Below are 26,686 nucleotides of genomic sequence, written 5' to 3' on the forward strand. Positions count from 1 at the left end.
TGAACTGTGATGTTGGAGAAGACTCTTGAAAGTCCCTTGGACTGCAAGGAGATCCAACCAGTCCACACTAAAGGAGATTGGTCCTGGGTGTTCATTGGAAGGACTGATGCTGAAGCTGAAACTCCAATACTTTAGCCACCTCATGAGAAGAATTGACTCATTGGAAAAGACCCTGATGCTGGGAGGGATTGGGGGCAGGCAAAGAAGGGGATGACAGAGGATGAGATGGCTGGATGGCATCACTGACTCGATGGAAGTGAGTCTGAGTGAACTCCGGGAGTTGGTGATGGACAGGGAGGCCTGGCGCGCTCCGATTCATGGGGTCGCAAAGAGTTGGACACGACTGAGTGACTGAACTGAACTGAAGCTTTATCATTTCTCAGTAACGGGAATGGACTGACATGAAGTGGGTGATGGAATCTGCCTTAGAGCTGCAGGATATTCAGGCTGGAGAGACAGCACATTGGTCATCCAACAGCCACCCTTTTTAGCATCAGAGAAACTGTACTGTTTCTGGCACCTGCTGTTACTGGGAGTAGATATTTCTTTCGCCTACAGCGTGTTTGTGTGTTCATGACAGGATTTCACAAGTGAATGTCTGAAGTCTTACCTGCAAAAGCATTTCTTAAAACCAACAATATTACTACGATGCAGTAGATTTACCAATAAATAAAGAGAGAAACAAACAAGTAAATAGATAAATAAAAGCTAATAGAGAACACTTCTTATGACTTAACTGTCATCTATGTCAGGAGAATTCCTGCCTTCTAAGGTCTGAATACGAAACTCATGTGTGCCAGTGGCTTGTGACCTCCTCTAGCTGTGTTACTGAAAGCACATGCATTCTTAAATAAACTGGGCAAAATAAAATGCCACAATTGTGGTGCTAACAGGGTCAGCAGTAATGGTTACAAGAGGATTTTCGGATGTAACAGAATCAAAAGTAGTGTCCTGTTAACGAAAGTTTTCGAGTCGCTTTTTTATTTTGAGCCAGATTTGTAAGAGCAGTGATTGAAAGAAAAGACACTCTATTCTGACAAGTACTCCATTCAGAGTCTTTCTGAAATGGATAAAGATGGTGCTTGTTTGGTCTCCTGCAGGAAATTCGACACAATGATGTCTGTTGAGAGCTTACCTGCTGACTGCTTGACATGTCTAATAACTTCTCCAGCTCCTTGATATGACGACTGACCTCCTTCAAGAGAAGTTTGAGTCGATTTCCAATCACGTGGACTTTTTCTTTGGCTTCTAAACAGTCTGTGCCTTCAGCATTCACCAACAGTTGGCAAGACATGTCTTGCAGTGAGGCCACTTTGAGTTGAGATTCCAACAGCTCATGTCTTATTTGCTAAGAATATAATAAAAAATATTTTTCTGAGAATTTCTGATACTTGGAGAAAGTGCCTATGTGCAGGATGACATCACTTTAACTCAGTGGACAATTATACCTAAGCATCACACAAGGAAGGATATAGCAGCCATGACCTTTGGGAATCAGGGACATATGTTCTAATCCTACCTCTCCCAAAAAGCATCCTATAAAATCCTTGAACCTTTCTGATCTGTTTTCTCGTTTGGTGGTGGTTTTTTTTTCAGTCACTAAGTTCAACTCTTTGTGACCCTCACGGACTGCAACATGCCCCCCCTGTCCTTCACTATCTCCTGGAGTTTGTTTAAATACACGTCTGTTGAGTCTGTGATGCTATCTAACTGTCTCATCTTCTGCCACCCCCTTCTCCTCCTGCCCTCAGTCTTTCCTAGCATCAGTCTCTTTTCCAATCAGTTGGCTCGTCAAATCAGGTGGCCAAAATATCTGAGCTTCAGCTTTATCATCAGTCCTTCCAATGAGTATTCAGGGTTGATTTCCTTTAGGTAAAATGGTGATATTAATTCCTGCCTGGTCCACAGTATTATTGGAGTAATACTGCATATTATTCAATTCACCAATATTCACCACTGCATATTGGTGAACACATGTCAAATTATTTAAAATATAAAGTATTATGCAAATGATCCATAAAATAATCATTTAAAAAGAAAAGTAAAACTAACATATAAATGCAGAAAAACTCAGCTTGGTTGAGGTATACTCTGATATCTATTTGAGATTTTTAAAAAAGGTATACGGGTGATTCATCACTCACAACTTAATGTCTGAGGTCAAAAGTCTGGTGAAAATGTAGCTGCATAGCTATTTCCTCTGGGTTTCTAAGACCTTTATAGTACTGAACTAAAAGCTGCCAATTCTGTTGGTTAGGTCACTGTGAGTGTTAAATGTTAAGAAATAGCATTTTAAAAATACAGAAAGTGACAAAGTGCAAATTATTTTCTCCTAATGGAACTCAAATATGCTTCCTTATCTTCCATAAAATCACTTAAGTATATGGCACATTATATTGTCCGAAGTTCTTTGCATAAGAATCTACACAAAAATCTTGCAAATATCCTTTTGAATTTAGTACTAGAAAAAGTTTCCTATTCCTTGAAAACTAGTATATTTCCTTTTTGTCAGGTAATGAAAATCGTTTAACTTACCATGTTTCCCTTGTCTTAGATTTCAGAAAACTTGATACTGAAGTTGAATCTACATACTTAATTCTTCTTAAGAATCCTTAATGGTCTCTATTTTAATAGATTCTCTATTTTAATAGATTTAATGTCCTTTTATTATCAGTTATCCGAAATAGTATTGTGACATAGATTCAATATATAAAGTTTAAATTAGAAATAAATTGTAAATAAGAATAGAACTGCCTTGATAAAATGAGGCTAATTAAGATGAAGACCATCTGAGGACTTCCCTGGTGGTACAACAGTTAAGACTTTGCCTTCCAATGCAGGGGATGTGGGTTTGATTCCTGGTCAGGGAGCTAAGATTCCACATGCCTAGTGGCCAAAAAACCAAAAACATTAAACAAAAGCAAGATTGTAACAAATTCAATTAAGACTTTAAAAAAATGTCTCACAAAAAAAACTTTTTACAAAAGTCTACTAAAAAATTAGCTTAAAAAAAACAAAGATGAAGACAGATTTTTAGATGAGCAATGGCTTTAGAACAAGATTCTAAAGCCAGCATATGCCATCTTCTATGCACATGCTTGCTTCACAGAGATGAGAAATCATGAGGGGTAAAAAAGACTAAGAGACTACAACATGAAAGGTAAACAAGCACAACCAACTATAACATAAGCAGAGGCTGTCCAAGCCCACATATCTCACCTTAAGCTGTTTGTGATGGTCCTGAAGTATTTCTGCATCAAGGTTAGAATCAATGGGGACAATTTCATTTTTCCTTCTGTCGATGTTCTCCAGCATAAGCAGCAAACCGTGACTCATTTCATGAAAATCCTATGGAAAAAATAAAATATGGAGCATAAAATCGTCTTGAATGAGACATTTTTCTTTCTCTCACAGCTTAAATACCCATGCATTACAATTCCTACCATTGGTTTTCAGATCTTATACACAACTCCTTTCTAAGCAAGGCACTGAAGTTATTGTAATTATCTGAGTTCAAGTTCTTACCAAAAAACATCTAATTTATTACTCTAGGGAAAAATTAGACATAAGGAAAACTGGCATCAAATATTGAATTCCTAGGGCTCTAACACAGATTGGAGACAAGAACTCTCCTCCTCTCTCTTCCTCCTGTATTCAAATTTTTCCAACATTAAAAAATATATATATATTTATTTGGCTGTGCTGGGTCTTAGTTGTGGCATATGGGATCTAGCTCATTGACTAGGGATTGAACCCGGGACCCCTGGACTGGGAGCACGGGGTCTTAGCCACTGGACCACCAGGGATGGCCCCAAATCTTTCCATCTTTGAAGGCCTAAATTCAATCCCTTCTCTCCACACATCCATGTGTTCATTTAATCAAGGTATGGTTATGGAAGATCTCCATGGTGGGAGATGCTAAACTAGAGATGAGGGAAGCCACAGCTTGGGTACCTGCTTCAAGCAGCTATTACTCTTGGGGGCAGCTACAATCCTGGAATACAGGCTTCTCATCCTGCTCAGATTATAACCCAAACTCCTGGCCCTGCCCACAAAGCCCTGCATGATCTGTCTCCTGACCACCTCCTGGATCTTTCTTGGCCATTTGTCTCCGATCACACTGGCCTCACTCTGGCCTCTGGCCTCCTTCTGTCCTTGAAGATGCTAAGCCCTTTCCTGCTTCTGAGACTTGCCACTTGCTTGACCTCCTTCATGGCAACATCCTTCCGGTGTCAGCTCAAACATTCATACGACTTCCCTGCTCACCATTCCAAAGTGCTTTCATTCGGTTACCCTTATCATATCTGGAAGTAGCTTGGTTAAGCATTTATTTGCATTTTTGTTGTCCATCTTGCCCAACAGAAGCAAAGGCTGGGCTGTCTCCTGCCTGCTTAGTGCGGTGTCTGTCATGTGTGTAAACACTGGGCAAGTAACTGTGTCCGAATGAATGGGTAGACATTTGTAATGCTCTCTTGGGTGTCTCCTAATGTGCTCAGAACATATCTGTTGAATGAATACATGAATGAGTCAAAGGAGGAATGGTGAGGCTGAGATAAATTGATGGGAATAGTCTCTTGCAAATTCTAAAGGACATGGGGTTTTTCAACTCTGGGTCATATGTACACATTCTCCAGTAAAATGAAAACTGGGCACAAAGTTACCTCACATGAATACTGACTTTGGGAAGTAACTGCATCCCTCTAGTGATCTTGATAAATTGAGTTACAGACTCAGCCACACTGGAAGTGTTGGATTCTGGAACGTGGCCTGCCCAAAGCCCCACAGACCTGGCACTGCATGAGCGCGTCCTGGAGAAGACCCCGCCACTCCTCCAGCAGGGAGCACACGCGTTCCCACCGCCCGTTCATCTGGGACAAACGATCCTGAAGATCCTGGCTCTCCTCCCGGCCAGGCTGAGTGAACTCGGAGCTGCACAGATGGATGGACAGGATGATGGCTTTGCGCTGGTCCACAGCTTTCTGGAGCTCCTGCAAAGAGAAAGGAGAACAATCAAACAAGGAAAACAACAATAAAAACGTTAAAGAGATATAGTCTGAGACCTCCGGAAATGCTTCACCCAAATTAAAAAGATCCATTAATTAACACTGGCCTTATAGCAAGATGGCTAAGGTACACACCCCTGGGGACCACACTGGAGCTAAAAGAATTGGATCAGATATAGACTTACTGACATAAATGGATCTTAAGAAAATACAGTTGTAAGTGAAAGAGTCATAAACAGATTGCTATAGGCTACAAAACAGCACTTATGCAATTTAAAATTTATTGTGCACATACAAATCCACATTTTTCAGGAATACATGTGAAAAAAGAAGATTAAAACTTTGGAATGGTTGCTATGGGTTTGAGGAATGGGGATTAAGAAACAGTGGGAGAAAAGGGATAGATAAATAAAATTAAGGAACTTTTCAGGAAGCAAAGATGATCCTGGGCAGTGAACTAAAGAGCAGGATGAAGTCAGCCCCTACCATGGGAGTCCAACAACAAACCAACCAAAACAAACCAAACACAGCATCGTCCAACAGTTCTGAGCAGCAGGAAATGTGCTCTTAGTTCCAGCGTACAAATTCAATTTCAGTAGACTAATGCTACTCATTGGGCTCCAGTATCACTGTGGACAGTGACTGCAGCCATGAAATTAAAAGACACTTGCTCCTTGGAAGGAAAGCTACAGCAAACCTAGACAACATATTAAAAAGCAGAGATATCACTTTCCTGACAAAGGTCCATATAGTCAAAGCTGTGGTTTTTCCAGTTAGTCTTGTTTGGATGTGAGAGTTGGACCACAAAGAAGTCTGAGTGCTAAAGAACTGATGCTTTCAAATTGTGGTACTGGAGAAGACTCTTGAGAGTCCCTTGGACTGCAAGAAGATCAAACCAGTTAATCCTAAAAGAAATCAACCCTGAATATTCATTAAAAGGACTGATGCTGAAGTTGAAGCTCCAATACTTTGGCCACCTGATGTGAAGAGCCAACTCACTGGAAAAGACTGAGAAGGATTAAGGGCAGGAGGAGAAGGATTAAGGGCAGGAGGAGAAGAGGGTCACAGAGGATGAGACGGCTGGATGGCATCATAGACTCAATGGACATGAGTTTGAGCAAACTCTGGGAAATAGTGAAGGATGGGGAAGCCTGGAGTGCTGCAGTCCATGGGGTCTGCTTCTGTAAAGAAGCAGACATGACTTAGCTGCTGAAAACAATGTTACTCAAAGTTGTGCGCATAGGTATGAAATGCACGGCTTGGTAAGAAAGCAGATTCCTAGGCCCTGGCCTCCAGCTGTTCTGACGTCACAGGCACCGACAGTCAGTGGTCCACAGCCTGAGAACACTGCCTCTGCCACAGGCCAGACTTTTTGAGATGATAAAGAGAATAAATAGTATTTGATCAGCTAACAAATTTGGCTTGGTTTCACAAAAAACAGAACAAAAACAAACAGGTGACTGATGTGTTACTGTGTGTATTTCCCCAAAATCTAGAACTAAATTTCAAGAACCTGAGTACAAGCTTATACATTAATCACTGAATATCTTGGTACTGTTTAAATGTTCCCAGATCAAAGTAGAGTCAATGACCCTATAGATCACATCGACCCAGGCTACATTTTCTTATAATTCTCACCATTTGTTATGTTTCCAACTTGTCTTAATTTTCACTTTTAAGTGGATTCTTAATATGCCATGATATAGAATCAATCACAAAAAAGCACAAAAATCTGCAAATATTGTAGAAAGTACTAGGTTATTCCACATATTTATCCTCAGAAAACAGATAGGAAAGATAGGGGAGGGATGGATAAGAGGGTGGCTTTTTCTTATCACATAGGCTGACTTTCAAGGTCTCAACTTTTCCATCCTGATCTCACTTAGGCCTCAGATTCTGGCCAATGTTTGCTTCATCAACCTTTTAAGGAACTGATTACAATGCAACACTGCCTTACATTTTCCTGGAAAGACACTCAAGTAATTTAAGCACTCTAAAAAAAAAAAAAAAGTAATCCAGAGAATATAAATTGCATTTCCCATCTGATGCTTCATCTTGAAATTGATGGAGCTGGTACAGAGGCTACTGTATAAGAAGTCTGAGCAGTGGTCGGGAAGACTCATTTCACTGTTTGAAAATTTAAAACAAAATAACAGCTAAAACAAGGCAGAAAAACATCAGTCCCAAAGAAAACCAGCACACACAGAAACCAGGGAGACACAAAGACAGTGTGTTTTGCTTAATCCTTGAGTCTAGAGGGCCCAGTAGCTACATCTGAAGAAAAGCACAGCTTGACGTTCTCCAAACAAAAAGGCAGGACCAAGAGAGCTATTAAGAAGACACTGAGCTCTCCATCCATAGTATGCTTACAAAAGTCTCCACACATGCATCTCAATGCATCTCAATAGCTGGGCTGAAGAGGATTTTTACGATCTAGAGAGGGAGTTAGAGAAGGTTATCTTCTGTACTACATCCAACAAGGTCAAAATCAAATGGAAATGTCAGGTGTTGTAGCAGGATTACTCCGCAGGTTTTGTTTAGCTGGATTCATTACACTGAAAATTGCTTCTGCCACTATGGTAACCTAGTTCAGAAGTTCTGCTGATTCCAGGGTGACAAGTGGCTTCCTTAGGTCTCTACAAACTCATATGTATACCATCTAGGACAGGCTTCCTCTCCAGCTCTAGATAGACTTGTAGGGCCCTGGCCATAGCTGTGTTTGCCTTAAAAGAGGTTAACTAGGTCCCAGAGGTACCTGGAGGTTTTATGCAATTTTAACTGGTCATTAAATCATGATTATTTTCATGAGGGGCTTCCCTGGTGGCTCAGATGGTAAAGAATCCGCTTGCAATGCAAGAGACATGCATTGGATCCCTGGGTCTGGAAAATCCCCTGGAGAAGGGAATGGCTACCCACTCCAGTATTCTTTTCTGGAAAATTCCACAGACAGAGCAGCCTATGGGCTACAGTCCATGGGGTCTCAAAGAGTTGGATGTGACTGAGCGACTAAAACATATACACATTTTTATGGGGCTGGGTCTGCAATTCAGTCCAGCTCTCAACTCTTCCAAGCCTTCCTAGGAACACTCTGACTCGGGATGGCTGGAGAAACATCTGTGTCCACTTCCACCAACCACTGGCCCACTGCTATGTCAGTGTGTAACAGCCAGGGCTGGTGTTTTTCATCTGACCGGGCATTCCACATGGCCGCTTTCTGTCTGGCACCATGGAAAAGGCCGAGAGCAGCTACCTTCAGCTTCTGGATTTGGAGCGCGATGGACTGGATGTCGGTGCTGAGCTGTAGGCGCTGAAGCTGTTCCAGGTCGCCCTCCGTCTCCCTAAGCCAGGTCAGAACGCTATTCAGATCTGAGTCCAACTGCTGCCTCCTCTGGGGCTTCTGTTTCATCCTCAGCTCCTTGCTCAGGGCCTCTGCCTGGATGAGTTCCCAGCGGTCAATCACGCCTGGCAAGACAGGACATGCACACGAGAGTGAGGGGCTTTCCTCCACATGGAATGTTTAGGAAATGCTTGAAACCGACATGGGCGCTAACTCTAAAACAGAAAAGAAAGTAATGCCACTGGGCATTTCCATTGCTGTCAGCTGTAAGTAACAGGATAGTGGCTGTATTTTTCTTATCTGCATTTTTAACAATGATGGGGAAGAAAAAAATCAGCTACATAAGATTTAACACTGTAAAGAGATTTATGAAGTGATAGCATTAAAGTGAGTGAACATCGGGACTTCCCTGGTGGTCCAGTGGCTAGGACTCCCTGTTCCGAATGCAGGGTGGCCTGAGTTCGATCCCTGGTCAGGGAACTAGATCCTGCATGCTGCAACTAAGACCCGGGGTAGCCAAAATAAATACATACAGAGATATTAAACAACAACAACAATAAAGTTGGTGAAGATAACTTTCAGTTCTTGGTTTCTTTCTGCAATAGAGCTCTGAGAGCACTGGGCATATATCTAGAAGATTCCTGACTAGTGATTCAAAGATGATGCTTTAAAATAAATGGGACATGGGGAAAAACCACTGTGATATTTTTCACCTTCTTGTTCTGTCCCCAGAGATCCTTGTAACCTGAAGGAAAGTTCTCAGGACAGAATAGTATAGATTGAGGTAAGCAACACAGTGGAACTCAGAGGCATCAGAGTGTTTTGAGATCTTCTATTTCACTCTGTCCTGAATAGAGCACAACACACTCACCAGCTGTTTGGGTTTCAGTGCTATTCAAGTTAACAAAGCCAGGAAAATGGTCCTCTTCCTCGGTCAGCTTGTGCTCCAGTCTTTTCACTGAGTCTATGCTGCCACTGCATTCACCCAGCAGTTTCATCTGTTTAGACACAGAAAAGAGGCTCCCTTGTCACAAAATTCTCAAGCTGTCATGAGTGCAAGAGATCCTGGGGAAAATATCTTTGGAGTTCCTCAAAAGAGACAGTGGCTAAGTGCTACCTTTCTGTAAAGAGTAAGCTGCTCTTAGCTTCCCTGATGGCTCAGTGGTAAAGAATCTGCCTGCCAATTCAGGAGACATGGGTTTCATCTCTGATCTGGGAGGATCCCACATGCTATGGAGCAACTAAACTTCAAGCATCACAAGTAAGCCCGTGCTCTAGACTCTGTATTCCATGAGAGAAGCCACCGCAATGAGAAACCCTTGCACCCTCACTAGAGAGTAGCCCCGTTTGCCACAACTAGAGAAAAGCCTGTGCAGCAATGAAGACCCCGCACAGCCAAAAAAAAAAAAAAAAGAGTAAGCTGCTCTGCTGGAAACAAAAAAGTCAAGTTCAAAAACATGCTTCTAAAACATGTGACATGTTCATATTTACACAAAGCAATGCCTTGAAGATATACTTGGCACACATGGTTTTACACAAGTCCTCCCAATTTCTTTTAAAATTTATGAATCAAAACAGACTAAATCGATCTGGGATTTAACACTCAGAGCTCCCAGCTGGCAATATAACATATTGTCTTTGGCAAGCTGCTCCCTTTTTCTTAAACTGAAGTGTGGGAACGGTGATATTACCACAAATCTCACAGGGGCATCTATTTGCATTAAGTAATTAAAATGCTTAAAAGAATAAAACAATATTAACACCAGCTGTTTCATGAGAAAATCTAAGAAATGCTTAATAGATACTAAGGGAATAAATCTGACATCAAAAGAAAAGCTTCCAACTCCATATTTAATATTCACATATTCAAAGACTAAAGGAACAAATCATTTCAAGGCATGCCTGTTACACGTGATCATAACGTTTTCTTTCAAAGCCTTTACCAAATCATGTTGCTCTTAAGTTACTTTGATTGCTTTTGATTGGTGTTAAGTATAATCTCAGTTGATTTCAGCACGCTCATTGTGAAACTGTATTATATTTTTTAAAAGGAGGTTTCACTATAATAGAAGTCAGGATAAGAGGCCAAATTGAACAGGAAGTAAACTCATGATTAATTAATTACTCTTCTGTGACTGTGAGGATGTTAACGTCAGCATAAAAAGTTCTCTTCCCTGGTTTCAAAAAAGCAGTACGTGTGAATTGTCATTAGGCTTAGGGAAATTAATTTTTCTTGCCTTTTACGAGGGGTGTGAAGAGACATGACAGAAGGCCTTGAAGAGATTTACTTTCAAATCTTCTTGCTTAAGTATGCGTAAGAACACAGGTAATTCTCTGAGTATTTCTCTGGGAAGTTATTCTGTCAGTAACTTGAGCAGAGCAAAGCTATTACATACTTTACAAAGAGCTTTAAAAATGGAACTGGTAATACACACAATCTCTTGCCATCTTCTCTCCAAATCTTGTTAGTCAGAATTGTTTTCCCCAGAATGAGAAAACAAACAAGAGAATACAAAAATCCCAGGGTCATCAAGTGACTCAAAAGACACCCAGGAAAAGAACTAAACCTATTCCATGTCAGCAATATACCAGCTGCTCCGAGCATAACCTTGGTCAGAAAAATCATTAACTGAATTTGAAAGAATGCCTAGTTACCTTCCAGGGCCAAAGCAATCTGTGGAAAGATTTCACAAGAGATCTGGATTCGATCCCCTGGATCAGGAAGATCCCCTGGAGAAGGGATCTTCTACCCACTCCAGTATTCTTGCCTGGAGAATCCCATGGACAGAGGAGCCTGGCGGGCTACAGTCCACAGTGTCAAAAAAAAGAGTCTGACACTACCGACTGACTGACTAACACTTTCACTTTCAGTTCTCTGTGTAAAGGAACAGGCTGGTTCTTAAGGTAGATCAGGGGGCTGAGCACAGACCACTTTTGCACCAAAGGTAACCTGCTAACAGGGCTTTGTTTTGCACACACATCTATGAGTTCAAGGGCAGTTTGGTACGCGGAGAGCGGACACAGACCTCATGCCACAAACAGATGGTTCTTTGTCACACAGCTGTGATCACCAGGTACGTATGAGGATCAAGAAGGGCCCGGATACTCACGTAGCCCCTGTAGCCGGAGTCTAGCTCTGGTCCTGTGGGCGTTTTGCTGTGGATGATATTCTCTGTTTGCTGCATCTGAAAGCGGCTGTCATCCAAGGCTTTGCCCAGCTGTTGGATCTGTGACTCCAAGGCACCAGGGTCCCCTGCAGCGTCAACCATGAGAATCTCGATAAGCTTGACATTCAAGGAGATGGTTAAGAAATTCTACAGGCAGGGCAGCAGAGAGATGGCATGTGTGTGGGTGATCATAAGGCACATTTAGTACTGACATGCTGGTGGGTTAGGAGTTCAAATGACTAGACTGATGAATGTGCTTGACCAGGAGTCCAAGCTGACTGGGTGCTGCCCCAGGGGCCACACAGTAGGTTCTCACAGCCTGTGAGTCTGCTTCCTCTTAAACTGCACGCTGTGAGTTGGGGAGGGCCATTCTCAAAACCTCAGGTGGTCCCTTCTGCTCCCCGATAACTGGGAGTTATCAGTTACGTCTCAGGCTCCCTCTGCAGTCACTTATCAAACAGAAAGTCACACCATCTTATTTTCCTCTCTGCATCTCAGGAGAAGATGGTGCCCCTGAAGTCTCAAGTGGCTGCACCCTTCACTTAAGGCAAGACTTCACGTGAGCTGAGAAAAGGTATGTGTGGAGGAGCCACGCTAGCAATGACTTCATTTTGTCTGAAACTTGAAACAAAACCAGGAGAAAGTGAAAATTTTAGCATTTCCATCCAGGCGTGCTCCCACTCTGAGCTTAGAACTCCTGGCTTACCTTTGAGAGACGTGATGTTGTTTTGGAAATTTGTGTGTGCGTGTGCGGTACAGTCTTTGAACTCAACAAGAATATGATCGTCAGAGTGAAGCTAGCGCAGGGTGAAAGCACAGTAAACATTAGTAAGCTTTATTAATTCTCTTTTGGAAAGAAAGCCTTCTAAATACACCTGGAAGAAGTCTCTCACTGGGAATCACTCAGGTAGTCACCATTTTAGCAATGAGACTTTATTTTTCATCCTTTTGCTTTTTTATAGAAACGTTAAGTGTAAACTAATAATCTCACGAGTCAACACCCTATCACCAGGGTCCAACCCTGTTCTCTCCATTGTCCTCCAGATTACAGACTCTGAACTACAGTTTGTCTACAGCGAGAGTCTAATTTTTTGGAGCTGAATACCTGACTCATCCTTTGTCTTTTATGGGCCCCCAGAGATCAGGAAGATAAACAGTGGGCCTGGGGTCCCACCTATAAGCTAGTGAACTTGGGACAGAATCCCTGAGCCCTGACTCCCCAGCCAGTGATGGGTCTGCAATTCCTCCTTGAAGTCATAAAGTCAGAGCTGTTACAACCAAGCAGGGAGCTAGAGCACCAATGCTAAGACTAGTGTTTCCATCTATTTTCTGCCATTAATAGGCATCATAGTTCATACTTACTGAGAGTGACTACCATTTCACAAGTTGAATGGTTATTTTACCGCACTTGATTACTGGAGCTATGGGCTTCCCTGGTGGCTCAGGCAGTAAAGAATCTGCCGGCAATGTGGGAGACCCAGGTTTAATCCCTGGGAAGACCCAGGGAAGATCCCCTAGAGGAGGGAATGGCTACCCACTCCTGTATTCTTGCTTGGAGAATTCCATGGAGAGAGGAGCCTGGCAGGCTATAGGCCATGGGGTCACAAAGAGTCGGACATGACTGAGTGACCAACATTTTCACTTTCACTGAAGTTTTACTCTTGGTGTGGATCAACCAAGTGGTTTGGGTTTTTGTTTCTGAGACGGCAGTCAGAGAAGAAGTTTCTGCCTTAACATGCTTGTGGCACAGAGCTGTGAAAGGGCGGGTAAAGGTGCTCGGAGAGGAGAAGGCTGGTTACAGGTGAGCAGGGGAGGTCTGCTTTGGCTTTGGTGCCTACCAGAGGAATTTCTGATTGCACTTTCTGTGAGTTTAACATAGGCCTCGGGATTTTCAGGGATCACTACATCTGCAAAAAGAGCACAGTCTAAGTTGACAGCTAAGGTCTGCAAACCTGGATCCCCTGATGGCAAGAAAATAACTTTCCTAGAGGGAAAAAAGGAAATTAATCATTCTGGGCCGATAATTCTTGAACATACAGAGAAGTCTGAGTCCGACCACCAAAGGGTTCCTGAAATAAATCATAATAAAGGCTCTCATTGATGGAGAGTGTTTTATGAGCCAGGCGATGTTCTGGGCACTCGTTTATCCTCACAGAAACCCTACAGGGTGTGTGGAAGTGTTATTCTCATTTTATTGGTGAAAAAAACTGAGGCTCAGGGGAATTGTTACTCATTCAAGTTTCTACCGCTAGTAGCGGCATAACTGGAATTGCAATCCATACAGGTTCTAGAGCGGTGCTGTCCAACAGAAATAACATACATTGTTTTAAAGAGTCTAAGAGCCACAATGACAAGTCAAGGGATGAAAATACATTCAATACTTAATTTTACTTCATCAATGAATCTAAAGTATAACATGTAATCAACATAAGTACTATTATTAATATTTTACACACTTGCTTTGTGCTAAGTCTTTGAATTCTATGTGTTTGTGTAAGGGCACTGGGTGCAGCAAATATCCATCTGCACAGTCACATTTCAGTGCTCAGCTGTCATGTGTGGCTGAGGGACTGCATATTGAGTATTTCTGCTTTAGATGCAAAATGCTTAGTTATTAGGCTGTACTGTAAAAACAAAATAGAAACGAGAGAAATCATTTTCTTTTTGTACAGCATCAGCCTCTTGGGAATCCAAATGTGAACCATCACACAAAGAAAAAGCAGAAATTGTCTTTTAGGGAATGTGTGAGATGCGTTTATAAGGGCTACAAATCGGCCTCTGGTTATTTATTCTATGTCGACTCACCTTTCTTAAAATGCTCCTCTTTCTCTGTCCACCTCTTCACTATATGTGCTTCCTGAGGCTTCATATGTCTTGATTCCCTTTGTACACTCTTCCTGTGTGGTCTCCTTTCTTTCCTTGGGGACCACTGACATGTGGATAACTATCTAGTCTACATTTCTGGTTCCTGACCCATGTAGCCATCCATTGCTGGCTTTTTCCTGTGGGATAGGCCATAGCATCTCAAGTTCAGGACGTGCCCAGAGGAACTCACTGCCTCCTGCTCTCTCACTGCCCTGCCCCGGTGGCTCCACAGCCACCCAGAACATTCTCTCCTACTCATGGTCCTCAGAGCCTAGGACCACCTGCTTCTTTTACCAAGATGTTCACACCAGAAAAATCACTTCAGCCGCAATCCAATCAATCAGCCATCAGTCACGCAGGAGCCGTCTCATGATTTCTCATAGCTTTCATCTATTCCCAGCGCTGCCTCCTTAGTTCAGGCCATAACCACATCTGTGTCCTGGACTGTAAAGTGATTCCATCTGGACTTTCTTTCAATGTGCCCTTCTCTAGATATTGTTGAGACAGGTTCTTTGAAAACAGACATCAGATCACATTGCCTCCCTCCTTAGAGCCCTGCTGTGACTGTCTAGGGTCTTCACGGTAAAACTGCTTTTCATGATAAACAGGTTGCTGTATGACCAGGCCCTGGTTCGTCTTTCCATCTCCTCTTTGTTCACTCTCCACCTCTCAATCTACAGCCCTGTCATTCTAGACAAACTCCAGGTGACTGAAAGTGCTGAGGCTGGTCATAAAGCTGAGATGGGCGTCCTCTCTTTTCTTCCTCTGGACACTGTCACATCCTCCTGGCTGACTTCTATTCATCCTGCAGGTCTCAGCACAGGTCTCTTCTCTAAACCCTTTCTCCAAAGCTCCGGCTCAGCCACCCCTGGGCTGTTTTCACATCACCTTGTGTACCCTGCTACTCCAGTGCCAAACATTTCACACAGGTGTTTCTTATTTGTCTGTGTTCCACCCTAGAGTGTTAGGGCTTCCTTGGTAGCTCAGAAGTAAAGAATTTGCCTGCAATACAGGGGATGCAGATTCGACCCCTGGATTGGGAAATCCCCTGGAGCAGGAAATGGCAACCCACTCCAGTATTCTTGCCTGGAGAATCCCATGGACAGAGGAGTCTGGTGGGCTCCAGTCCATGGGATCAAAAAGAGTCGGACACGACTTAGCAACTGAACCACCTCCACACTATACCACACTACCACCCTAGAACGTAAGCTCTTTGAAAAGAAAAGGAACTGTGTATTTCCAGTACTTATAAAGCGCCAGTCATGTAGTAAGAATGTAAGCATATGTGGGATAAATCAGTGGTCATATCAATTTTGCATTTGTGAACCATGTTAATATCCAATTACGCCATTGAGTCCAAGTTCCCTTGATGGGAGAAGGAAGATGATTCTGCTTAGCTATGGGTTTTCAGGACAGTATCCATTCCTTCGTATTTTCTTTCAAGCTAGCATACACATAGGAGGAGCTCTTTCCTACCTGATAAGCCAACAGCTCCCCTGAGGTAGAAATCTTTATCTTCCGGACCCTCTTCGTCCTCAGACGGCAGGGTTCTGGACACGGCGGACTCCAGGTCACGGCTGAGGTCATAGTCATGGTCCCATTCCAGGGGGATGGAGTCCACACTGGCGGGGGTGTCTCGTCCAGACCTCTCACTCCGGAGGGGTTGGGCGAGTGAGAGGGAGGGGTTGGAGGAAGGCTGCGGGGAGAGCACGCCGTCCGTGGAGGTGTCCCGCCAGTGGAGGTCTGACAGAGTTCCAGCCTCATCCAGTTCCAGCTCCCGGTCAGAGAGGTCGTGCTCATCATCTGGGAGCTAGAAACGCAGGCAAGACAGCCCTGTTACTGCAGCGGTCAGCTGGTCCCCTCCCCACTCTGTGCTCTGCCTCTCATCAATGTTCAGCACGCAAGCCTAGCTGGACCACATCCCTGTCTTAGTAGGGTTAATTTTAAACTTCCTATCATTGAATAATAAATAAGTATCTTCTGAGCACTTTTCAAAATGCCTTATACGTGAATCTAGTAAATTCTCAATTTTATCGCTGGTAAAATGGAGATAATATTAAGACCTACTTCAAAAAATTGACAGAAGATTAAATAAGATACTGTAAATAAAGATAACTTAGTATCTAACCTGCAACACAGTAAGTACTGAATGGCACAGATCAGGAGCCAAAGGGAATCACTGATAACACCTTAGCTTTTTACATAAAACCCTGGGCCTTTTACACCTTGTATTCCAGATAGAAAATACACTTTATCACAGAAGATGACAAATATTCTAATAATAACATCTTGACAATGAGCTATGATTATGGTAGCAATTAGGGAAAAGGAAAAGAAAAATAAATTCAGCTAAACAACCACATCAATTGGGCCACTGTTTAACACTGCTCACCTTTATCCCCTTGTTTCCTCTAGAAGCTTCTTGATCTTCCATGGAAGATATGTGCCAAGTACTCTTCTAAGCTCTTTATATGCATGTATGTGTATATATATATATAAATACAAATATATATATATATTTATATATGAACTCATATCATGCCCAAAGCAATCCTTTCTATGAGATAGGTACAGTTATTAAGCCAGGTTTACATTAACGAAACTAAGGCAAGCCATATGAAGCACTCTGGCTCCAGAGTCCAGTACCCACTAAACGATGCTACTTGATCTCACATTATTAATTCTCTTTAGACTTCATGACCATGAAAAAACAGTGTCACGTACAGGCAGACGAATCAGTTTCTTATGGTATCTTTCCACGCGTCCAAAGACCTCCTGACAGTAACGTCGGAGCTCATCCAGCTCTTCCTCAATGACGGCCGCATCCAAGGGCTCACTCTTCTCTATCAGCTGTTCTCCTTGGGCGATTATCTGTTCAATCTTATTGTGGTTCAATGAGATTTCCTGCTGGAAGGCCTAGGGAGCATACCTCTCATGTTAATTTCTCATGACTCACATAAACATGAAGCAACTCTAAGATACATATTAAGAAAAACCATGTAGGGGATATTTAGTTTACCATAGACAAAGACAAGCCAAGAGGCTATTACTTTCTAAAGTAAGCTATAAAATTTTGAAATCAGAACAGGAAGCAGAAATGGAATTGTTAGAATTCCATGACCAGAGAGGCGCCTTTGCCTAATAAAATTTACCACCATGGACAGTGTGGGTAAGAGAATCATAGGAAAAAACATTCAAACCCATCATAAAGTTGAGAGCACTGGCTGTCCCTGATGAAAAGTAATGGCAAGCAATAGAGAGCCACCAGAGTTAATTTAGCATTTTAAAGAATTCTATTCAATATTTAAATTTTAGATTTTCCAAGATGTCAAACATGAGTAAGAAAAACCATCCAAAATCACAATATCACAAATTCTTCTCAGATGATTTGACTATTTCAGGACATAAGTAGGAAAAACTGTAATTATTTGAAAAACAGGTAATTCTGGATTCCTTAGACTTATTTTATATGATTCAAAACAGATAAGCCTCAGGGAACATGTTTCAAGGGATAAATTTTAATTCAACACAAGAATAAACTCTGGAATAGTTGAAATTTCCCAATAATAAAAAGAATGCCAAGGGAGAAAGAGGGCGGTTATAAATGCTATGATCCTGCCAGAGTCCAGATAGAAAAGATTCAACTACCACTTGGTAGAAATTTCCTGCTAAAGCTTTTAAATAGGTATTTCTACCTGTGAAACAACTTGGGAGAGTTGAGGTGAAGGGGAAGGATGGAGAGGCTGGTCTATTAAATAAAATACTGGGGCTATTTTATGATTTTTTTATTCTGAGAATCTAGAAGTAAAGGTAATTTCCTTGCTTTATTATGACAACTTTAAAGTCACAGGCACCATGAGTGGTAGTTTAGTTGTTAAGTCCTGTCTGACTCTTGCGACCTCATGCACTGGAGCCAACCAGGCCTCTCTGCCCATGGGATTTTCCAGGCAAGAATACTGGAGTGGGTTGCCATTTCCTTCTCTAAGGCAACATGACTATTCTTATAAAAAAAGTCTACTTATTCTCTTATCTTGGGATGAAAATTTCATAAGCTTCATTGCATATTATTCAAGATATTAAACATTCTTCCTTTGAGGGAATCCTCATATCTAATATATAACCCTCCCCATGTAAAATGCTTCACTCTCCTTTTTCACTTTTATCAAGAGGCTCTTTAGTTACTCTTCACTTAATGCCATAAGGGTGGTATCATCAGTGTATCTGAAGTTATTGATATTTCAGGTTAGTGAAAGTTAGTGAAAGAGGAGAGTGAAAAAGCTGGCCTAAAAATCAACATTCAAAAAACTAAGATAATGGCATCTGGTCCTATCAGTCAGTTCAGTTCAGTCGCTCAGTCGTGTCTGACTCTTTGCGACCCCATGAATCGCAGCAAGCCAGGCCTCCCTGTCCATCACCAACTCCCGGAGTTCACCCAAACCCATGTCCATTGAGTCGGTGATGCAATCCAGCCATCTCATCCTCTGTCGTCGCCTTCTCCTCCTGCCCCCAATCCCTCCCACCATCAGGGTCTTTTCCAATGAGTCAACTCTTCGCATGAGGTAGCCAAAGTATTGGAGTTTCAGTTGCAGCATCAGTCCTTCCAAAGAACACCCAGGACTGATCTCCTTTAGAATGGACTGGTTGGATCTCCTTGCAGTCCAAGGGACTCTCAAGAGTCTTCTCCAACACCACAGCTCAAAAGCGTCAATTCTTTGGTGCTCAGCTTTCTTTACAGTCCAACTCTCACATCCATACATGACCACTGGAAAAACCATAGCCTTGACCAGACGGACCTTTGTTGGCAAAGTAATGTCTCTGCTTTTGAATATGCTATCTAGGTTGGTCATAACTTGCCTTCCAAGGAGTGAGACTTTTAATTTCATGCCTGCAGTCACCATCTTCAGTGATTTTGGAGTCTGACACTGTTTCCACTGTTTCCCCATCTATTTCCTATGAAGTGATGGGACCAGATGCCATGATCTTAGTTTTCTGAATGTTGACTTTTAAGCCAACTTTTTCACTCTCCTCTTTCACTTTCATCAAGAGGCTTTTTAGTTCCTCTTCACTTTCTGCCATAAGGGTGGTGTCATCTGCATATCTGAAGTGACTGATATTTCTCCTGGAAATCTTGAGTCCAGCTTGTGCTTCTTCCAGCCCAGCGTTTCTCATGATGTACTCTGCATAGAAGTTAAATAAGCAGGGTGACAATATACAGCCTTGATATACTCCTTTTCCTATTTGGAACCAGTCTGTTGTTCCATGTCCATTTCTAACTGTTGCTTCCTGACCTGCATATAGGTTTCTCAAGAGGTATGTCAGGTGGTCTGGTATTCCCACCTCTTGAAGAATTTCCACAGTTTATTGTTATCCACATAGTCAAAGACTTTGGCATACTCAATGAAGCAGAAATAGATGTTTTTTTCTGGAACTCTCTTGCTTATTTGATGATCCAATGGATGTTGGCAATTTGATCTCTGGTTCCTCTGCCTTTTCTAAAATCAGCTTGAACATCTGGAAGTTCACGGTTCACGTATTGCACCTGGCTTGGAGAATTTTGAGCATTACTTTACTAGCGTGTGAGATGAGTGCAATTGTGTGGTAGTTTGAGCATTCTTTGGCATTGCCTTTCTTTGGGATTGGAATGAAAACTGACCTTTTCCAGTCCTGTGGCCACTGCTGAGTTTTCCAAATTTGCTGGCATATTGAGTGCAGCACTTTCACAGCATCATCTTTCAGGATTTGAAATAGCTCAACTGGAATTCCATCACCTCCACTAGCTTTCTGAGTAGTGATGCTTTCTAAGGACCACTTGACTTCACATTCCAAAATGTCTGGTTCTAGGTGAGTGATCACACCATCGTGATTATCTTGGTTGTGAAGCTGTTTTTTGTACAGTTCTGTGTATCCTTGCCACGTCTTCTTAATATCTTCTGCTTCTGTTAGGTCCATACCATTTCTGTCCTTTATTGAGCCCATCTTTGCACGAAATGTTCCCTTGGTATCTCTAATTTTCTTAAAGAGATCTCTAGTCTTTCCCATTCTGTTGTTTTCCTGTATTTTGTTGCATTGATCCCTGAAGAAGGCTTTCTTATCTCTCCTTGCTATTCTTTGGAACTCTGCATTCAGATGCTTATATCTTTCCTTTTCTCCTTTGCTTTTCACTTCTCTTCTTTTCACAGCTATTTGTAAGGCCTCCTCAGACAGCCATTTTGCTTTTTTCCATTTCTTTTCCATGGGGATGGTCTTGATCCCTGTCTCCTGTACAGTGTCATGAACCTCCATCCATAGTTCAACAGGTTCTCTGTCTATCAGATCTAGGTCCTTAAATCTATTTCTCACTTCCATTGTATAATCATAAGGGATTTGATTTAGGTCATACCTGAATGGTCTAGTGGTTTTCCCTACTTTCTTCAATTTAAGTCTGAATTTGGCAATAAAGGAGTTCATGATCTGAGCCACAGTCAGCTCCCAGTCTTGTTTTTGCTGACTGATATACAGCTTCTCCATCTTTGGCTGCAAAGAATATAATCAATCTGATTTCGATGTTGACCATCTGGTGATGTCCATGTGTAGAGTCTTTTGTGTTGTTGAAAGAGGGTGGTTCTATCACTTCATGGCAAATAGATGGGGAAACAATGGAAACAGTGACAGACTTTTTTTTCTTGGGCTCCAGAATTGCTGCAGATGGCGAATGTAGCCATGAAATTAAAAGACGCTTGCTCCTTGGAAGAAAAGCTATGACCGACCTAGACATCATATTAAAAAGCAGAGACATTACTTTGCCAACAAAGGTCCATCTAGTCAATGCTATGGTTTTTCCAGTAGTCATGTATGGATGTGAGAGTTGGACTGTAAAGAAAGCTGAGCACCGAAGAATTGACGCTTTTGAACTATGGTGTTGGCGAAGACTCTTTAGAGTCCCTTGGACTGCAAGAAGATCCAACCAGTCAATCCTAAAGGAAATCAGTCCTGAATATTCATTGGAAGGACTGACGCTGAAGCTGAAACTCCAATAGTTTGGCCACTTGATGTGAAGAACTGATTCATTTGAAAAGACCCTGATGCTGGGAAAGATTGAAGGCAGGAGAAGGGGATAACAGAGGATGAGATGGTTGGAGGGCATCACGGAGTCAATGGACATGAGTTTGAGCAAGCTCCGGGATTTGGTTATGGACAGGGAAGCCTGCCGTGCTTCATTCCATGGGGTTGCAAAGAGTCGGACATGACTGAGCGACTGAACTGAACTGATGTAAAATGTTTAACTAACCACTGGTTTTTAATTATATATGAAACATATCAAATATACTTAAACATTAATTTGGCACCTAGGAATGCAGTCTGTGCGGAATGAAGTTTCAATATAAGAAAGTTGAACTGGTCTGGATCATGGGAGTCAAACTATCTGAAAGTGCTTGAAACCAACAGAAAAAACCACCATCAAAAATGAAAATGACAGCCTTGCAAATCAAGTTCATACTTAAAGTTTACGTGTTAAGGGGAGTTGTATCTCCTGATAATGCTCTTTATTTCATTTTTAATATTTTTCTGTTTTCTGAATTTCTTTTCAGTCAAGAAGATCTACGTTTTAAAAAAGCAAAGATTCTCATATGTAAAATACATAGCCAATGGGAATTTGCTGTATGACTCAGGGAACTCAAACAGGGGCTCTGTAGCAACCTAGAGGGGTGGGGTGGGGAGGGAGCTGGGAGGGAGGTTCAAGAGGGACATATGTATACCTATGGATGATTCACACTGATATTTAGCATAAAACAACAAAATTCTGTAAAGCAATTATCTTTCAATTAAAAACCAAATAAATGTTTTAAAAAAGAACAGTTCTTTAGTATGCTCTTCACAGAAGTATCTATAAATCATTTCCTCTTCAGACTCTCTGCATACCAATTTGAAAAAAAAATCACTATTATTCTATTACCTTGAGCTGCTTTATTTTAGCTTGAACGTCACACTCAGAGAAGTGCTCGATGTTGGTGAGCTGCAGATCCATCTCCGTCAGCCACACCAGAATGCTGTCCCTTGCCGTCTCGAACTCCTCCCGCTGGCCAATGAAATGCTGGAGAGAAAAGAACACAAGTGAAAAAGCCACAGACATGCTGAGATGGAACCGCCAATTCCAGCCTCCTCCTGGGAAGTCATTTCCTCAATGGGCGAAGAGAACACCACAATGTTTTACCAAATAAATCATATGCTAGATACCCGTCTTGTCATCCCTGTCTTACAAAGTCACTGAGATTATGTCCTAACACTCTACTCAAATGGCCCCACTCTGTCCTCCTGGCCTCTAAGCTACAGAGGAGGCGCAGCATGGACCTTGAGTCTGCGCAGGATGGAGGTGACGCGCTTCTGCAGGTTGTCCCATCTCTGGTTGCCTTTGTGAACCGTCTGTTTGAGGCTGCCGGCCGCGTCCGTGCGGTTCTCTCTGGCCAGGCGGCGGTACTGCTTGTTGATCAGCTCCAGCTGGGTCAGGCTCTCATGGACCTGTCGCTGGAAAGCCTATGACCACAAAGAAGCACATCAGCCGGGGAGATCTGAGGAGTGCTCTCAGCAAGGGTGTCTGGGCGTCCCATTGTGATGTTAGACAGAATGGGAGGTTAACTCTTCCCCTCAAACAGGAAAAGACATTTGGTAACCAGCATAAACTTTCCCTTGTTAAAGAAAACTCATGTTACCCATGTGGCTTAAGAAAGGGAGTTGATCAAACAAAAATACAAAAGAAAATGGCAACCAGTAATAAATATTTGTATAAATACAAATCCGTATATGATACACATATAGAATATGTACATATACATGTAGAACATACACATGTAGAACATACACATATTCATATGATACGTGCATATGAAATGTGCACACATACCTATATATGCATATACAAATGACAGCCCACTCCAGTATTCTTGCCTGGAGAATTCCATGGACAGAGGAGCCTGGTGGGCTTCATTCAGTCCATGGGGTCACAGAGAGTTGGACACGGCTGAGCGACTATCACACACTCTCGCTCAGTCGTGTCTGACTCTTTACGACCCCATGGACTGTAGCCTACCAGCGTCCTCCCATGGGATTTCCCAGGCAAGAGTACTGGAGTGGGTTGCCACTGCCTTCTCCAGAGGATCTTCCCCACCCAGGGATCAAACCCGGGTCTCCCGCATTGTAGGCAGAAGCTTTACCGTCTGAGCCACCAGGGAAGTCCTATCACACACTCACTCACATATATAACACACATGATATACATATGTAATATAGCTTTTAAAATAATAGCCTAAGAACACTTTCCCATAAAGCAAACTCATTACAAAAATATGTTGTTGCTTAGTCACTAAGTCATGTCCTATTCTTGCGACCTCATGGACTATAGTCCGCCAGGCTCCTCTGTCCATGGGATTTCTCAGGCAAGAATACAGGAGTGGGTTACCATTTCCTTCTCCTATGGATCTTCCCAACTGAGGGATTAAACCTGTGTTCCTGCATTAGCAAGCGAGTCCTTTACTACTGAGCGACCAGGGAAGCCCACAAAAATATGAATGTATGCTGAAACGTGAGTTTAAAATGTTCCAAGTTTCTGATGTCAATACTGAGAAAAAAACATCTATCATAAAACTGCTTCTTTTATTTATAAAATATGTTATTTCCTAAGAAATCCAGAAATTGCCTCAATTCTGGTGTTCTCTTTAAAAAAAAATAAAACTACTTTTTGCAGAATGTCTGAATGTCTTTTAATTGCAAGCTATTACTGACTTTTAAGAACAACAGCTTAGTAAAACAGAAGTAACATTACAAAGAAAAAAGTTTCGAACATACTCTATTGTTTTTTGCTGTGCCCACGAATGATTTGGTTTGTATGAAACATTTTAAAGCTGATGTGACACCTTACAGAGTATTACAGAGTAGAGTATATGTACTTTGGAGGTTACCCCATGCACGCCTTACAGTTTCTGCAGGTAAAGTACTTCTTTTTCTCTGCAATATAGCCTAACCCTAGCAATAAGAGTCACTTGGCCAAAATAAAATGAAGCTTCTACATTTCAAACTTAGGTGTGTGATTTATGACCAACTTTTATTCTGGCACTGGATAGAAAATTGTGTGACTAATTGAAATGCACTCATCGAAATCCCAAACTTTTGCTTCCTTTGGCTCATCACACTGTTTACATGCTACCAAACTCCTGCCTCTGAGATGGCTTTCCTTCTGAGAGTCGTTTTAAGAGCCGTCATCTAAGTAAATTCAACCATCTATTTTATAAAACTTCAAATTATTTCCCCAGAAAAGGAAATAGTAAGGAAAGTTCAGCTTTTGCAATTACTGGAAGTCACAGAATATATGTTCTCACTGAGGTGAAGGTGGGCATAACAGGTGGGGACCCCAGCACCCCTACATCTGTCCCCAATGTTTGTGAAACTGAACAGGCAAAAATTGCCCTCAAAATCTCATTTTTGTAATTTATTTTTCTCTTAAGAAAATTAACTACAAAGAAAAATAATAGAATCAATCATTATATCTAGCTAGTTGTATAAATAGCATTTATATTTATAAATAGCATATATATATAATGCTATATTTATACAGCATTATATGAATAGCTAGTTATATAAATAGCATTATAAGCTTAACTATATGGCTAACCTTTGTCATAAAGTCTTGAGTCTAAAATAGCATCATAAAAGATCTTACATAATCTTCTTTGTAGTGGAAGCCGATTATAGAAGGTTTAACCTTTATGAAGCTGTGAGTAATAAGATGCAGTACAAGAATATTTCCACTAGCACTGGTTCACACCAGGATAATCTGAAATCTACTGCAGAGTTTATTGTGGCTTTTTACTAGAGTTTTACTAAGGAAAAGTCTTTTAGATAGGAATTCTTTTCCCCCGAGATTTAGTGGAATAGTTATATATAGGTCCATATTCAGACAGCAGAATAACTCTTGTTTATTTCACAAGTATTTGAACACTTGTATAGCTTGTGTAGCTATCCATCTATGACTCTTAGATTTTAAACCCTACAAGAACAAAAACCAAACTTCACATTTACTATAACAGGTCTCAAAAAAAAAAAAAAAGACTGGTTAATTGCTATTACAAGGTAAAAATGAATCCAGCTGAATTTGGTTGGAATTTTTAGTCTTATTTTAAAATATCTCCGGGAGCTTGGGGCAGACTTGGCAACCAAGAATGATTTTTGTAAGATAACATGCATCGGAACTGTTCACGGTTAATATATATGAGAACACAACTGCCAATCAATGGATATTGACTGGCAAAGAAACTTCAAATTAAAAAATGGTCAACTTTAGGGACCAGTCCTCGGTGAAAATGAGAGGCAGTTGAGAACTGGGGTTTCCTATCACAGTGATAGAGCAGATGTGAGACTGCCCACACAGGCAAGGAACTAGAATCAGTTACTGAATGATTGCTTTCTTGATGAATATGATTATACTGCTGCTATTTTTCTCTATAAATTTGAAAAATCTTAGTGACTCAATGGTGCTGTTCCTCATTTATAATTACAGTTGGTTTATGATTTAAAATATTTGATCAATTCTGGAGTCAATTCCATTTATCAATGATTAAAAGATAAGAGGAGACTGGTGGGCTACAGTCCATAGGGTCGCAAAGAGTTGGACATGACTAAAGCAACTTAGCATGCACTTACACACACACACACACGAACACACACATATACATGTATATGTATACATACACACACAGTCCAGTTAAGTGAAAAAAATCAAGAAAATATATTGAACACACACACACATATTATAGTTGTTATAGTATGGAATGGCATCATATTTGAGTCTTAGAAGCTTGATTATAAAGCACTGTGAAGTTAAAAGAATGCCAAGATCATTTTTGGGGAATCATGATTCCTGTTTTCTAACAGAGTTTCCCTTCATTACTACTTTATTTGTAATTCTTGATAATTTTAAAGTAAAAACTTCGTCTTCTTTACATATCATGATGTAATAAGAAAGATGACCAGAAAGTCATCACCTAGCTGTCTGAACAAATAGTATGTGGGCAAACAGTTTGTTTGGGTCTTGAGACACCAGAGACCAGCTGGCTACTCTCATAGCAAAATAAAGATGAAATATTTGGCATTGAAAATCACCTCAAATTTCTTTAGTTCCTCCTTGGCAACTGTATAGAGCACCCCGGAAGAGCTGGGAAAGGCAGCTGTCCTTTCTGAGATCTTGAGCCAATCTTCAAAATGAGAAAAGTCATCCAGAAACTTCTGCCACAATCGCCATGTCTCTTCAATTCTGAGACAGAAAGGAAAGAACAGAATCTGATTGT

At 41.5% G+C, this 26,686-nt stretch overlaps 1 protein-coding gene across 23 annotated transcripts in view; it reads right to left on the reverse strand.

Annotated features, from left to right (window-relative positions):
* Nucleotides 1-26,686, reverse strand: part of SYNE1 (spectrin repeat containing nuclear envelope protein 1) — a 500,805-nt gene that overhangs the window by 12,433 nt on the left and 461,686 nt on the right. For 20 of the 23 annotated variants that reach the window (XM_086318390.1, XM_086318389.1, XM_086318388.1 and 17 more), the window contains 12 exons: nucleotides 26,502-26,652; nucleotides 22,701-22,883; nucleotides 22,306-22,443; nucleotides 17,097-17,288; nucleotides 15,849-16,182; nucleotides 13,346-13,414; nucleotides 11,451-11,593; nucleotides 9,212-9,338; nucleotides 8,254-8,465; nucleotides 4,788-4,988; nucleotides 3,220-3,348; nucleotides 1,136-1,348 (listed from right to left, as the gene is read on the reverse strand). In XM_086318390.1, the coding sequence (XP_086174516.1) occupies nucleotides 1,136-1,348; nucleotides 3,220-3,348; nucleotides 4,788-4,988; nucleotides 8,254-8,465; nucleotides 9,212-9,338; nucleotides 11,451-11,593; nucleotides 13,346-13,414; nucleotides 15,849-16,182; nucleotides 17,097-17,288; nucleotides 22,306-22,443; nucleotides 22,701-22,883; nucleotides 26,502-26,652 (2,092 nt within the window). The remainder of the gene's footprint in view (nucleotides 1-1,135; nucleotides 1,349-3,219; nucleotides 3,349-4,787; nucleotides 4,989-8,253; nucleotides 8,466-9,211; nucleotides 9,339-11,450; nucleotides 11,594-13,345; nucleotides 13,415-15,848; nucleotides 16,183-17,096; nucleotides 17,289-22,305; nucleotides 22,444-22,700; nucleotides 22,884-26,501; nucleotides 26,653-26,686) is intronic. The other 3 variants (XM_086318382.1, XM_086318392.1, XM_086318381.1) reach the window with 1 other exon arrangement.

Source organism: Bos grunniens, chromosome 9 (assembly GCF_055505025.1).
Source record: "Bos grunniens cultivar Pamir isolate PY7600 chromosome 9, Bosgru_T2T1.0, whole genome shotgun sequence".
Lineage (NCBI taxonomy): Eukaryota > Metazoa > Chordata > Mammalia > Artiodactyla > Bovidae > Bos > Bos grunniens.